Source organism: Eutrema salsugineum, unplaced genomic scaffold (genome assembly GCF_000478725.1).
Source record: "Eutrema salsugineum unplaced genomic scaffold, Eutsalg1_0 scaffold_9, whole genome shotgun sequence".
NCBI classification, from domain to species: Eukaryota; Viridiplantae; Streptophyta; class Magnoliopsida; order Brassicales; family Brassicaceae; genus Eutrema; species Eutrema salsugineum.
Window position 1 is genome coordinate 979,580 of NW_006256342.1, and position 12,669 is coordinate 992,248.

Consider the following 12,669-nt stretch of genomic DNA (forward strand, 5'->3'; position numbering starts at 1 on the left):
ACGATTAAGAGGAAGCAAAATCCATTTTCGTATTCTTTATTTTGCCAATATAAATTAACCAACCCCTCACACTCGCTTCTATACAAGTTTCCACCACCACAGATAATCTAGAAATACAAATAGTAACCCAAAAAAAAAAACACTTTTTTTGAGCTTGAGAGAGATCGCAACAATGGCGAACGAGGTGATCCTTCTTGATTTCTGGCCGAGCATGTTCGGGATGAGGACGAGGATCGCGTTGAGGGAGAAAGGTGTGGAGTTCGAGTACAGAGAAGAGGATCTGAGGAACAAGAGCCCTCTGCTTCTCCAGATGAATCCGATTCACAAGAAGATCCCGGTTCTCATCCACAACGGCAAACCGGTCTGCGAATCTTCCATCCAGGTTCAGTACATCGACGAGGTCTGGTCTCACAAGAACCCTATCCTCCCTTCCGATCCTTACCAGAGGGCTCAGGCTAGATTCTGGGTTGATTTCATCGACAAAAAGGTAATCAAAATCCCTTTCTGCTGTTTAGTTTTGTCCTTGATTTCGATTTCCTGCGATTGAAATCGAAATTCAGGTTTTTTTTAAGATGAATTGTTTGTTAAGTCTGATTAGAGCGACATCGTTTTTCACCTTCTGAATTCAAATACTGGGAAAATTTTAGGGATTTTGGTTGTGGATTCATCCTTGAGCTTGTCTGGGTTCGTCTAAAAGATAGTTCGATGTTATGTTACTGTAAATTGGTTTTTGAGTTTGCAAATTGATAGGTTTAGAGAAATCACTCCCAAATCTTATGGTTTCGATTTGTGGACTTATCTTCAAGCGATTTGTGGAAATTGATTGGGTTTTGCAAAATATGGCTAAATCTGTTGTCATCGTTGAGCTTTTATCTGCTTGGGTGCCTCTTGAGTTCTGACATAGCTCGATGTACCTATATAAACTGTTGTGCAATGGATCAGATGTACGATGCGCAGAGGAAGGTGTGGGCGACCAAAGGGGAGGAACAAGAGGCAAGCAAGAAGGAGTTCATCGAGCTACTCAAGACTCTTGAATCTGAGCTTGGAGACAAACCTTACTTTGGTGGCGATGACTTTGGCTATGTGGACATTGGATTGATTGGTTTCTACACCTGGTTCGGAGCATACGAGAAGTTTGGTAACTTCAGCATCGAATCAGAGTGTCCGAAACTCATCGGTTGGGCTAAGAGGTGTCTGCAGAGGGAGAGCGTGGCTAAGTCGCTGCCCGAGTCAGAGAAGGTCACTGAATTCGTCTCTGAGCTCAGGAAGAAATTTGTAGTTGAGTAGAGATCCGTTTCTTTGTCGTTTGGTTCCTGTGCTCGGTTGTGTTTCTGTTGTTCTTTCTTAAATAATGCAAGAGTAATCTATCTGTGTGAGGTGGTTTGTAGAGAATGTGTGTCTTTGTTTAAAGTGATTTCTGTTCTGGTTTGTATGCATCGTAAGTGTGGAACGAATGATCTTTTTTAAGTATCTTGTGATTTCTAATTAGAATATTAACTATTTATTTATCAGTGTGTTTCATTAGGGCAGATAATCATCAACAAATTAACAATCAAAGCTCGCTTACGTGTGAGCTGTTACACTCCTCGTACGACGAATTCCTCTTTATAACCGTTCGGATTCTTTCGAACATGTGTTTCTTTCTATCAATAGATAGCGCATTAAACCAGACGAAATAAAGTTGTTACCAATTTACTGTACATGGTATAGCTAATTGTGGAGATAGCTTTGATAGTGTAGACCATTGGATTGATAGGATTCCACACCTGGTTTAATGAATACGAGAAGTATGGTTAACTTCTCAGCATCGAATCAGGGTGTCCAAAACTGATCGGTTGGGCTAAGTAGATTCTAACTACGTATGTACATACATCCGTGAGGAGAGATGGGTAAAAACTAAAAACAGACATGGTGGAAGGTTGTGGGCTTGGCTTCCAATAATGAATATGAATGGGCTTAGGAAGCCCAAATTTAGCAACCTTATCATGTAGACAATGTGAAATAAGGATGATCGATGTGGTTTGTGTCCGGTATGCAATATCGGATGTGACTTTTACGTCACCGCCCGGATGGATTCCCTATTTTTGAAGTTTGTGGGAAGAAATTTTGTAACTCCGTTTTATTTAGTTTCTCGTATACAATTTTGTTTAGTCATCTATAGATAAATCTAAACATAAACGTGAAGTAAGCTGTAACTCTCTCCAAAATCCAAACGCTCATAAACTAGGTGAACGTTATATTGTCTTTTGCTTACTAAGGTGTATTATTTGTACGTTAGTTAAAATCACGTGTAAAATGTACAGCCACCTAACTGGGATACAATAATACAAAAGAGGATGTAGAGTAGGTGGCCACGACACAAGCTAAGTACCGAATATAGAACCGGTCATTCAAGATCTCTCTAAACTCCATTAATTATAAGTAACCAGAGACATTTCCAAATCATCGTACGTATAGGCTTAAAGAATTAATACAGTCGTATTTGGCGTGGAAAAGAAATGTGCATCCTCAATTTTGCAAGGGTTAAGAACTTTTCTTGCAAAAACAGTTTGCATGTAGTTTAATAGGATATCGGATTTCCCTTTAATATGACTTTATGAGGCATTCAATCATACGACTAAACGTAACTGTGGACAATAATAATAAATAAATAATATAATCAGTTCAAAAAGAAGTGTAAATATTCCATTGGAACACATATTATCGGCGGGTAGTGATCTTCTAAAAAAGTGAATGACATAAAATTATAAAGTTCTTACTATTTTTAAAAAAGACTGATATTTGGACCATAATTAATGCTTTTTATGAAAGTTGATGTGACGTTACAGAAAACAAAATATCTTTTACATGTCACAGACTCACAGTATCTTCCCCTATAAACGACGGTTACTCGCACCATTCTTCACTTCACACACTTTCTTGTGATCATTTCATTTGTGAGCTTCATCGATCGAAATCAATGGCGAACCAGACGATTCTTCTGGATTACTGGCCGAGCATGTTCGCGATGAGGGCTAGAGTCGCGTTGAGGGAGAAAGGTGTGGAGTTCGAGTCCAGAGAAGAGGACCTCACGAACAAGAGCCCTTTGCTCCTCCAGAGTAATCCAATTCACAAGAAGGTTCCGGTTTTGATCCACAACGGTAAACCGGTCTGCGAATCTCTAAACGTTGTCCAGTACGTCGACGAGGCTTGGTCCGACAAGAACCCTTTCTTCCCTGCCGATCCTTACGGCAGAGCTCAGGCTAGGTTCTGGGCCGATTTCGTGGACAAGAAGGTAACTAAATCCCTTTTGTGCCCCATCTGAGTCTGAACTTGGCAATAATGGTACTTTAGGGTTAAGTTTTGAATGTTGCATGTTGATTTGGGATTTGATCTGAGTTTGTCTGACAAATTAGCCCCAAAATTTTAGGGGTTTGTTTGTTGACTCATCTTTAAGCTTGTTTGATGTTTATTTTAAAAAAGCGACTGATAGGTTCAGACAAATAAAATTGTATGGTTCTGATGAAAATCTGAGCGTTTTGGTCTGATATAACTCGAAGTTTTGTCACAATGTGCAATGGATACATTCAGGTCAGCGAAGCCCAATTCAAGATCTGGGGGAAGAAAGGTGAGGAACAAGAAGCAGGCAAGAAGGAGTTCATTGAGGCAATCAAGACTCTTGAATCTGAGCTCGGAGACAAACCTTACTTTGGTGGAGATAGCTTTGGCTATGTAGACATTTCCTTGATTACATTCTACAGTTGGTTCGGAGCATACGAGAAGTTTGGTAACTTCAGCATCGAGGCAGAGAGCCCAAAGCTGATTGCTTGGTGCAAGAGGTGCATGGAGAAAGAGAGTGTGTCTAAGTCTCTCCCTGAGTCTCAGAAGATTGTTGCATACGCCGCTGCGTTTAGGAAGAATAATCTCGGATCTGAGTAAAATTCTTGTTGGTCTCTAGCTTGTGCATGCGTTCTGTTTCTGACGAAGCTGTGTGTTCTGTTTTTTTTTTTTTAACTTTTGGTTTCTTTCTGTTTTGTGATTTCCTAATAATGTGAGAGAGCATCAGTGTGTGTGCGGTGGTTTGAATGGATCCTTTATTTTAAATAAAATTTGTTTGGGTTTAAGCATCCGAATATGAAGCCGTATTCACAAAGTAGTAGTTTTAGTAGAATAAAATCGTTTGGATGGAGGATGAACATCCCTTTCAAAAAGAAAAATCACGAGAAAGTGTTAAGACTTCTTTGTCACACTAGCTACAATTTACTCACTGCTCACTAGGAGATATTTGTATTTTGTACCCCTCAGCAGATATATAATTGTCTTTTAGTCCAGCAAACGCATATATTATAGTACCGATTATAGTAATAGAGTAGGTGGCCACGTTACAATCATGCAAGAACCAATAATAGAAAATTTCCTTTTTCTAAGAAAATTATAAAACTTGTTGGGTACCACTTTTGGGAGGACATGGGCAAAGGATTTGTGTTTTGTTGGTTTTCTTAAGATTATATGTTGAATTATGTAACGTAAAAGCTGCAAACGCTGATAACGCGTGGCACTGGCCCAAAAAGATAGTGCGTTTTAAAAGTTTATGCTCAGTTCCCTCACTTTGAGGCTTTGAGTGGAGACTCCACTATGGATTCTTTTTGTTTTCTAGATATTATGAATGGAAAAGAAATAGTGAATAATAATTCATCACCAAGTAGCTTTGTGAAGGGATCACAAAAATGGCGGAAGAGGTAGTTCTTCTGAATTTCTGGCCGAGTATATTCGGAATGAGGACGATGATTGCTTTGGAAGAGAAAGGAGTGAAGTACGAGTACAGAGAAGAGGATGTAATCAATAACAAGAGTCTTATGCTTCTAGAGATGAATCCGATTCACAAGAAGATCCCGGTTCTCATACACAACGGTAAACCGGTCTGCGAATCTATCATTCAGGTCCAGTACATCGACGAGGTCTGGTCCGACAAGAACCCATTTCTTCCTACTGATCCTTACCAGAGAGCTCAAGCTTTATTCTGGGCCGATTTCATCGAGAAGAAGGTAACAACAATGGAAACTTTGTAACAATGAATGGAAAGAAAAGATCTTGACATTGCAATTAAAAGATTTCTTGAGGCTTTATATCGAATACTAGCCTTCTAGGGTTTTGCTTTTAACTTAGTATATGTAAGTATGTAATGTTACTTGTGCCATACGTATCAGTTGTGTGTTTGTGGGAGGAGGGCTTGGACAACGAAAGGCGAGGAGCTAGAAGCAACCAATAAGGAGTTTCTTGAATTACTCAAGATTCTTCAATCTGAGCTCGGAGATAAACCTTACTTTGGCGGTGCCAAATTCGGGTTTGTAGACATTATCATGATTGGATTTTACTGCTGGTTTCCTGCATACGACAAGTTTGGTAACTTCAGCATCGAATCAGAGTGTTGTAAACTGATGGCTTGGGGCAAAAGGTGTATGGAGAGAGAGAGTGTCGCTAAGTCTTTGCCTGATCCTGAGAAAGTTGTTGGATACGTTTTACAGCTTAAGAAGTTATATGGGATCAAAAAAAAAAAAAAAAAAAAAAAAAAAAAAAGTTATATGGGATCGAGTAAGATATGATCTCTAAGTAAATGCTTTTTATGTTCTGTTTAGCTCTTTTTTCCTAATAATGCAGAGTGTCAGTAAAGTGGAAGACTTTTTTTTCTGAAAATCGGATGCCTCTGTTTCGATTTAATAGTGAGAAAAACAAAGTTGTTGTATCATTCATCACCAACAAAAACATAAACATTGATTTTATCAGACTATGCAATCATTTCTATATATAAAAAAAAATATCTACTCTGTAAACAGTTATATGCTTTTTCTACTCTGTAAACAGTTATATATAGTAGCATGTCTTCTTAATAGACCACTAAGAATATATTAATATACGTGACATTATAGGAAAGGATTAACAATGTAATGCAAGAATTATAAAAGTACCACTAAATAATTTTTAAAACGGTTTAATACGGCTGGCCAAAAAGGTAAGTTTAATAATTTTGAATGACATTGGTACCCTATAAACAGCCAAATTCCACTACACATTTTGACAAAAACAGAGAAGAAGAAGAAATTTAATATTTGTGAGCTTCAGGGAACGCAACAATGGCGGAAGAGGTGATCCTACTGAATTTCTGGCCGAGCATATTCGGAATGAGGACGATGATTGCTTTGGAGGAAAAAGGAGTCAAGTACGAGTATATATCAGAAGAGGATGTGATCAAAAACAAAAGCTCCTTGCTTCTCCAGATGAATCCGGTTCACAAGAAGATCCCGGTTCTTATCCACAACGGTAAAGCGATCTGTGAATCTATGATACAGGTACAGTACATCGACGAGGTCTGGTCCGAGAAGAGCCCATTACTCCCTTCCGATCCTTACCAGAGAGCTCAGGCCTTATTCTGGGCCGATTTCATCGACAAGAAGGTAACAACATTCGTCTTTTAAAATCCATGAAACCGATCTTGGCTTTGCAATTAATAGGGTTTTTTTAAAGAGGCACTAGGGTTTTGCTTGTAACTTTTATATGTGAGTATGTTGATGTTACTTGTGCAACAAGGATCAGTTGTGTGTTTGTGGGAGGGGGACTTGGAGAGCGAAAGGTGAGGAGCTAGAGGCAAACAATAAGGAGTTTATTGACATACTCAAGATTCTTGAATCTGAGCTCGGAGATAAACCTTACTTTGGCGGCCATAAATTCGGGTTTGTAGACATCGTCCTGATTGGATTCTACAGCTGGTTTCCTGAATACCAGAAGTTTGGTAACTTCAGCATCGAACTAGAATGTTCTAAACTGATAGCTTGGGCTGAGAGGTGTTTGGAGAGGGAGAGTGTAACATCCCTATCCCAGGCTCTTAAGAGAGTGGAGAATCGGGTATGTTAGGTCGGCCATCGAACCGCGTCCGGTAGGATGTCCGATCTGGTGAGCAGGATCGCCAGGAAAACGCCCATGTAACAATCAACAACACAGACTTAGGCTGATCTCCCTACTAAACCTGAAAGACAAGGGGAGAGGAGGGGTGAGTAATTGAGATTACTCAGTGAAGGTGGACCTTAAGGAGGCCCACAACATCATCAAACTAGCATAAATTGGTTTTAAGAGATCTAATCCTAAAGCAAGCCCAAGCAACACATATATAGATATATTTACTTATATATATATAGACAATTCATTCCTAGCAATCAATCACACAGCATTCAAGGGTAACCCTACAAACAATTACACAAGTAACGGGTCCCTGGACGCGGCAGTAGTGGGCTGCCACATGGGCCCCCATGCCTCACCCGGAAAGGCAACCAGAATAATCCCATCCAATGGCTGGCCTATTACCATACCCATTAGTCAGGTTCACTCTGCCAGTCACACAGACTGATCCACAGCAATCACCGAGACAGGCTATGACACTAACGGGCACTCAGACAGCTGCTCATAGCGGTCTCACCAGAAAGCTGTACCCAGCGGTCCCTTTGGATGGCTCAATAAACAGTGGATCGCTAATCCACTCCAGCGATGGCTCTAGCCGTGCCTCACACGACAGCGATAGCCAACAAACAACACTGACTCCCGCCTCCGGGAGCCAGGGGTCCTATCAGAGATCTATCTGCACAATCATCCATTTCAAAGAATCATCCATTTCTTAAAGGTCCTTCCATTATTAAGATGCACGTTCGGTGATACCAATTGTAACAAAAAGGAACAATAATCAGGTTAACATCACACAATCAATATTTTAAAATCCAATAAGTTTAAATCCAAGTTCAGGTTAATTATCTCATTCCACCAACAACCAGCAATCATCAACAAACAGGCAACATAGATCCAGGTCCTAAACAATTCTAACAACCCTAACAAGCAGATCTAAGCCTGATCTAAGAAAAGGTCACTTAAAAGACAACCATGCATATGTAAGAGAGGATGAAGCCACAGAGCCCTCACCTTGGCTTAGAAGGCTGAGAAACTGGAGGAGGAGGCAGAGGAGAAGGAGATCTAAGAGGAGATCCATCAGAATCAGCTCCCATCTCACCCAAAGGAGAAGGAGGCGGCGCAGACATCACAGCAAGGCAAGGAAGCTTCGACGGCGAGAGAGGCTTGGAGGATGGCGGCGGCCGCGGCAAGGAGAGAGAGAGACGCAGCCAAGAGAGAGAAAGAAGAAGAAGAAACGCAGAGAGAGAGAAAGGAAGCAGCTCGGCGCAGAGAGGAGAGAAAGAGAGAGGAAAAAGGTGGCTAGGGTTGATTAGGAGCTTAATGAGGGTTTTAGGGATTTAATTAGGTATTTATATGGAGGTTAAATAGATGGGTTGGGTTTAATGGGCTCTTAGAAAGAAATTAGGAAAAACCCAAATAAAAAGGAAATAAATAGAAAAGGAAATAGAGATGATTTAATTTAATAAAACCGGAATTAGGAACTGGTAACATCCGATATTTGGTTAACCAAAAGTCGGGATGTTACAATCTTCCCCCCTTAGACAGGATTCGTCCCCGAATCCTATGAGAGAGAAGTTCCTGAAAGGAATTTCGAAGACTACAAACCAAGGGAATCGAAGGCACAAATGACAAGAGGACCTTGGTCGCAGAAGAGAAAGAATTCAGAAATGAATTCAGGGAATGGAAGCAGGAATGGAATCAGAAAGGAAATCAGAGAAGAGATCAGAGGAGGAATCAGGAAGGATTTCAGAAATAAGGCTAGGAATAAAATCGGAGAGGAGGACATGAATGAAATCAGGAGGATCAGGAATGAGATCAGGAAATGGGAGCAGAAAATGAAATGGGTCCATGAGGAGAATTGGAAATGAAATCAGAAGAGAAAGCAGGAATAGAAATTCGAAAGGAGATTAGGAATAGAACCACAAGAAATTATGGCACTATAAAAGATAAAGGCTAGGAAAGAAAAAGCAGAAGGGAAGCCATAGGACACATGGCGCCTAGAAGGAATTGAAGGCTAAGGGTCGTGTAGGAGGGAGAGTTTAAGGTATGATGCAATAAAAACATTTTGGGTAAAATCCAAAAACCATTTTATTAATGTGACAAGGAGGAGTATAACATTTTTTTTTTAAGGAAAAATAAAAGAACACTAGCATGGAATCTAACTAGTTCATAAGAAACCTAAAAGCAATCAATAATCCAAACAAATAAAAATAAAGTTATACTCCTTTGAAAACTTTTTTTTTTAAAATATAAAAGAGAACAATCAGAGGAAGGATCTTCTTCTGCTTCACTACCAGCGGAAATGACGACCAGCTCTTTGCTAAACTTCACTTGAGGAAGGAAGTGAACTTCTTGTGCGCAGGCTCTCGGATCTTGAACATAGGTCTACGGTAAAAGGAAGGAAGAAAAGGAAAAAGAAAGCTATTGGTTGAATTGCTGAGCAGGATTCGATACACACTAAAGCCACCGTGAAATCCTCTGAATCCGGTTAAGAGTATGAATTTCCAAAGGTATTCAAGCACACCCGTTCTCTTTGGATAACACAGCTAGGTTCCTCGTCATTCCGAGATGAAACTCGCCTGACTTTTTACAGTCTGACAATTTCTATGGACTCTTGCGACGCCTGCCTTTTAATACCTTAACTATGTAGACCAGGTCTGAACCTAATCATACATGTTGATGGCTGCTATAGAACCAAAGATTGCATAGTCAGGACTGGCATCGCACAGTGTGGTAGTTTCAGAACAACCACCATGGTACAGTCTAAACCACACCAATAACCAGTCTTGTCTAGAGGCAATTTTGTTGCAACTCTAAAGGCAGACTTAACTACCACATGGTTAAAGACATAACCCTCTTCCATGCGGTTTCTCGCGTCCTGAACCTAGGCCCCTAACAACAAACAAGAAAGAGGATAGAGAAAACTATAAGATCAGCATCCATAAGTTGTTGATTGTTCTAGGTTTGAAAACATTTTAAAAAGATTTTAATAAAAATGTTTTCGCAAACAGTTTTCTCTTTGAAATCAAAAACGGGCGGGACCACTTTAGAACGGAGCTAAAGTGATCTAATCCTGGGCTCTGATACCAATTGTAACAAAAAGGAACAATAATCAGGTTAACATCACACAATCAATATTTTAAAGTCCAATAAGTTTAGATCCAAGTTCAGGTTAATTATCTCATTCCACCAACAACCAGCAATCATCAACAAACAGGCAACATAGATCCAGGTCCTAAACAATTCTAACAACCCTAACAAGCAGATCTAAGCCTGATCTAAGAAAAGGTCACTTAAAAGACAACCATGCATATGTAAGAGAGGATGAAGCCACAGAGCCCTCACCTTGGCTTAGAAGGCTGAGAAACTGGAGGAGGAGGCGGAGGAGAAGGAGATCTAAGAGGAGATCCATCAGAATCAGCTCCCATCTCACCCAAAGGAGAAGGAGGCGGCGCAGACATCACAGCGAGGCAAGGAAGCTTCGACGGCGAGAGAGGCTTGGAGGATGGCGGCGGCCGCGGCAAGGAGAGAGAGAGACGCGGCCAAGAGAGAGAAAGAAGAAGAAGAAAACGCAGAGAGAGAGAAAGGAAGCAGCTCGGCGCAGAGAGGAGAGAAAGAGAGAGGAAAAAGGTGGCTAGGGTTGATTAGGAGCTTAATGAGGGTTTTAGGGATTTAATTAGGTATTTATATGGAGGTTAAATAGATGGGTTGGGTTTAATGGGCTCTTAGAAAGAAATTAGGAAAAATCCAAATAAAAAGGAAATAAATAGAAAATGAAATAGAGATGGTTTAATTTAATAAAACCGGAATTGGGAAATGGTAACATCCGATATTTGGTTAACCAAAAGTCGGGATGTTACAGAGAGTGTAGCTAAGTCTCTGCCTGATCCTGAAAAAGTTATTGGATATGTTTTATACCTTAAGAAGCTATATGGGATCGAATAAAATATGATATCTTTTGATTGCTTTACTCTCTCTTCCTCATTGAGCTTCACCAACAGCTAAAAATGGTGGAGGAGAAAGGAGTGAAATATGAGTGTACAGAGAAGAGGTTCTGACTTCTGAGTAACAAGCCCTTTGCTCCTAAAGACAACCCCAAAAAAGAGTTGTATCATTCATCACCAAAAAACTTCAAATCTTGATTTATCACTCTTCAGTTTTTTTCTTCAAAGACACTAATTATAAACTACAAATCTTGGTTTAATTAAAACACTGTATAACCAGTGGCATAAAGTATCATCACATATCTTTATACACCACTAGCAAATATTAAAACAGCCATTATAAAAGTTATTATAAAACTAAAGAAAGAAATTTATATAAATATGGTTTGCCAAAAAAGGTAAATTTTAATAATTTTGAATGACACTGCTACCCTTATAAACAGCCAAAACTCCTGGCTCTACCTAACCCCTCCACTACATATTTTGACAAGAGACAAAAACAGAGAAAGAAGAGAATTAATTAACATTTGTGAGCTTCACGGATCACAACAATGGCGGACGAGGTGATCCTTCTGAGTTTCTGGCCGAGCATGTTCGGAATGAGGACGATGATCGCCTTGAAGGAGAAAGGAGTGAAGTATGAGTACAGAGAAGAGGATCTTGTCAATAACAAAAGTCCCTTTGCTTCTAGAGATGAATCCGATTCACAAGAAGATCCCAGTTCTCATCCACAACGGTAAATCCATCTGCGAATCTATCATTCAGGTCCAGTACATCGACGAGCTCTGGTCCGACAAGAACCCATTTCTTCCTACTGATCCTTACCAGAGAGCTCAGGCCTTATTCTGGGCCGATTTCATCGACAAGAAGGTAACAATAAGTGTCTTTTCGTTTCACCTCCCTCGATTTAGAAACTTTCGAGACCTCATCTCGGGATTCTTGACAGTATTAGACCAATTAAAGAAAATATATATTGACTTTGCAATTCAACGAGCTTCTAGGGCCCTTTTTGCTTGTAACTCATATATGTGAGTATCTTACTTGTGTCACAAGGATCAATTGTATGTTTGTGGGAGAAAGATTTGGTCAACGAAGGGTGAGGAGCAAGAAGCGGCCAAAAAGGAGTTTATGGAAATACTCAAGATTCTTCAATCTGAGCTCGGAGATAAACCTTACTTTGGCGGCGACAAATTCGGGTTTGTAGACATTGTCCTGATAGGATTCTACTGCTGGTTTCCTGCATACCAGAAGTTTGGCAACTTCAGCATCGAGCCAGAGTGTTCAAAACTGATGGCTTGGGGCAAGAGGTGTATGGAGAGGGAGAGTGTGGCTACGTCCTTACCTGATCCTGATAAAATTGTTGGATTCGTTTTACAGTTTAAGAAGTTATATGGGATCGAGTAAGCTATGTGATCTCTTTGAATGGTTTCTCTGTTCTGTTTTAGATCTTTCAGTGTGTTGTCTGTTTCTTTAGGTTTTGGTGTTTCTAATAATGCAGAGTGTATCTGTAAAGTGAAGTGTTGTTCTGAAATTTGGTCGCTTTGTTTTCTTGAGTTCGATGTTTGCTCTTAAAATCACAGAATGCCTTGTCTAGTTATAATAACGCTTTAAAGTTGACCTCTTTGAGAGAGAGAGAGAGAAACTTTGTGATCTTGAAAAGAAACAAAAAAAGATTAAAAAAAAAACAAAACTTCGAGATCTTCTTGAAGACCTCTAGTCATAAGTATAATGACGTAAGCAGTGGCCTAAGCATTTTCTAAAACCCAATTTTAAAATTTCAGTTCTTGTTGAATCT

The 12,669-nt window shown here is 39.9% G+C and overlaps 5 protein-coding genes across 5 annotated transcripts; all 5 read left to right on the top strand.

Annotated features, from left to right (window-relative positions):
* The first annotated feature begins 68 nt into the window (after window positions 1-68).
* Window positions 69-1,508, top strand: LOC18009015 (glutathione S-transferase U19). The gene is made up of 2 exons (XM_006389929.2): window positions 69-487; window positions 943-1,508. The coding sequence occupies exons 1-2, from the start codon at window positions 173-175 to the stop codon at window positions 1,285-1,287; spliced, it is 660 nt and encodes a 219-aa protein (XP_006389991.1). The 5' UTR covers window positions 69-172; the 3' UTR covers window positions 1,288-1,508.
* Window positions 1,509-2,836: 1,328 nt separating this feature from the next.
* LOC18008541 (glutathione S-transferase U20) lies at window positions 2,837-4,114 on the top strand. The gene is made up of 2 exons (XM_006389930.2): window positions 2,837-3,274; window positions 3,571-4,114. The coding sequence occupies exons 1-2, from the start codon at window positions 2,960-2,962 to the stop codon at window positions 3,916-3,918; spliced, it is 663 nt and encodes a 220-aa protein (XP_006389992.1). The 5' UTR covers window positions 2,837-2,959; the 3' UTR covers window positions 3,919-4,114.
* Window positions 4,115-4,627: 513 nt separating this feature from the next.
* Window positions 4,628-5,779, top strand: LOC18007870 (glutathione S-transferase U21). Its single transcript, XM_006389931.2, has 3 exons — window positions 4,628-5,024; window positions 5,187-5,513; window positions 5,558-5,779. The coding sequence occupies exons 1-3, from the start codon at window positions 4,707-4,709 to the stop codon at window positions 5,573-5,575; spliced, it is 663 nt and encodes a 220-aa protein (XP_006389993.2). The 5' UTR covers window positions 4,628-4,706; the 3' UTR covers window positions 5,576-5,779.
* Window positions 5,780-6,054: 275 nt separating this feature from the next.
* Window positions 6,055-10,877, top strand: LOC18008510 (glutathione S-transferase U21). Its single transcript, XM_024152904.1, has 3 exons — window positions 6,055-6,431; window positions 6,571-6,835; window positions 10,793-10,877. The coding sequence occupies exons 1-3, from the start codon at window positions 6,111-6,113 to the stop codon at window positions 10,873-10,875; spliced, it is 669 nt and encodes a 222-aa protein (XP_024008672.1). The 5' UTR covers window positions 6,055-6,110; the 3' UTR covers window positions 10,876-10,877.
* Window positions 10,878-11,419: 542 nt separating this feature from the next.
* LOC18008507 (glutathione S-transferase U21) lies at window positions 11,420-12,427 on the top strand. The gene is given in 3 exon segments (XM_006389933.2): window positions 11,420-11,542; window positions 11,544-11,744; window positions 11,928-12,427. Coding segments are annotated over 3 exon segments (669 nt in total). The 5' UTR covers window positions 11,420-11,425; the 3' UTR covers window positions 12,279-12,427.
* The last annotated feature ends 242 nt before the right edge of the window (window positions 12,428-12,669 follow it).

What these genes read in the sequence shown, in the direction of transcription:
- LOC18009015 (XM_006389929.2), top strand. Translation starts at nt 173, where the DNA reads ATGGCGAACGAGGTGATCCTTCTTGATTTCTGGCCGAGCATGTTCGGG. An exon ending in TTGATTTCATCGACAAAAAG is followed by an intron (nt 488 to 942) that starts GTAATCAAAATC and finishes GCAATGGATCAG; the next exon opens with ATGTACGATGCGCAGAGGAA.
- LOC18008541 (XM_006389930.2), top strand. Translation starts at nt 2,960, where the DNA reads ATGGCGAACCAGACGATTCTTCTGGATTACTGGCCGAGCATGTTCGCG. An exon ending in CCGATTTCGTGGACAAGAAG is followed by an intron (nt 3,275 to 3,570) that starts GTAACTAAATCC and finishes GGATACATTCAG; the next exon opens with GTCAGCGAAGCCCAATTCAA.
- LOC18007870 (XM_006389931.2), top strand. Translation starts at nt 4,707, where the DNA reads ATGGCGGAAGAGGTAGTTCTTCTGAATTTCTGGCCGAGTATATTCGGA. An exon ending in CCGATTTCATCGAGAAGAAG is followed by an intron (nt 5,025 to 5,186) that starts GTAACAACAATG and finishes CATACGTATCAG; the next exon opens with TTGTGTGTTTGTGGGAGGAG.
- LOC18008510 (XM_024152904.1), top strand. Translation starts at nt 6,111, where the DNA reads ATGGCGGAAGAGGTGATCCTACTGAATTTCTGGCCGAGCATATTCGGA. An exon ending in CCGATTTCATCGACAAGAAG is followed by an intron (nt 6,432 to 6,570) that starts GTAACAACATTC and finishes AACAAGGATCAG; the next exon opens with TTGTGTGTTTGTGGGAGGGG. An exon ending in GAGGTGTTTGGAGAGGGAGA is followed by an intron (nt 6,836 to 10,792) that starts GTGTAACATCCC and finishes GGGATGTTACAG; the next exon opens with AGAGTGTAGCTAAGTCTCTG.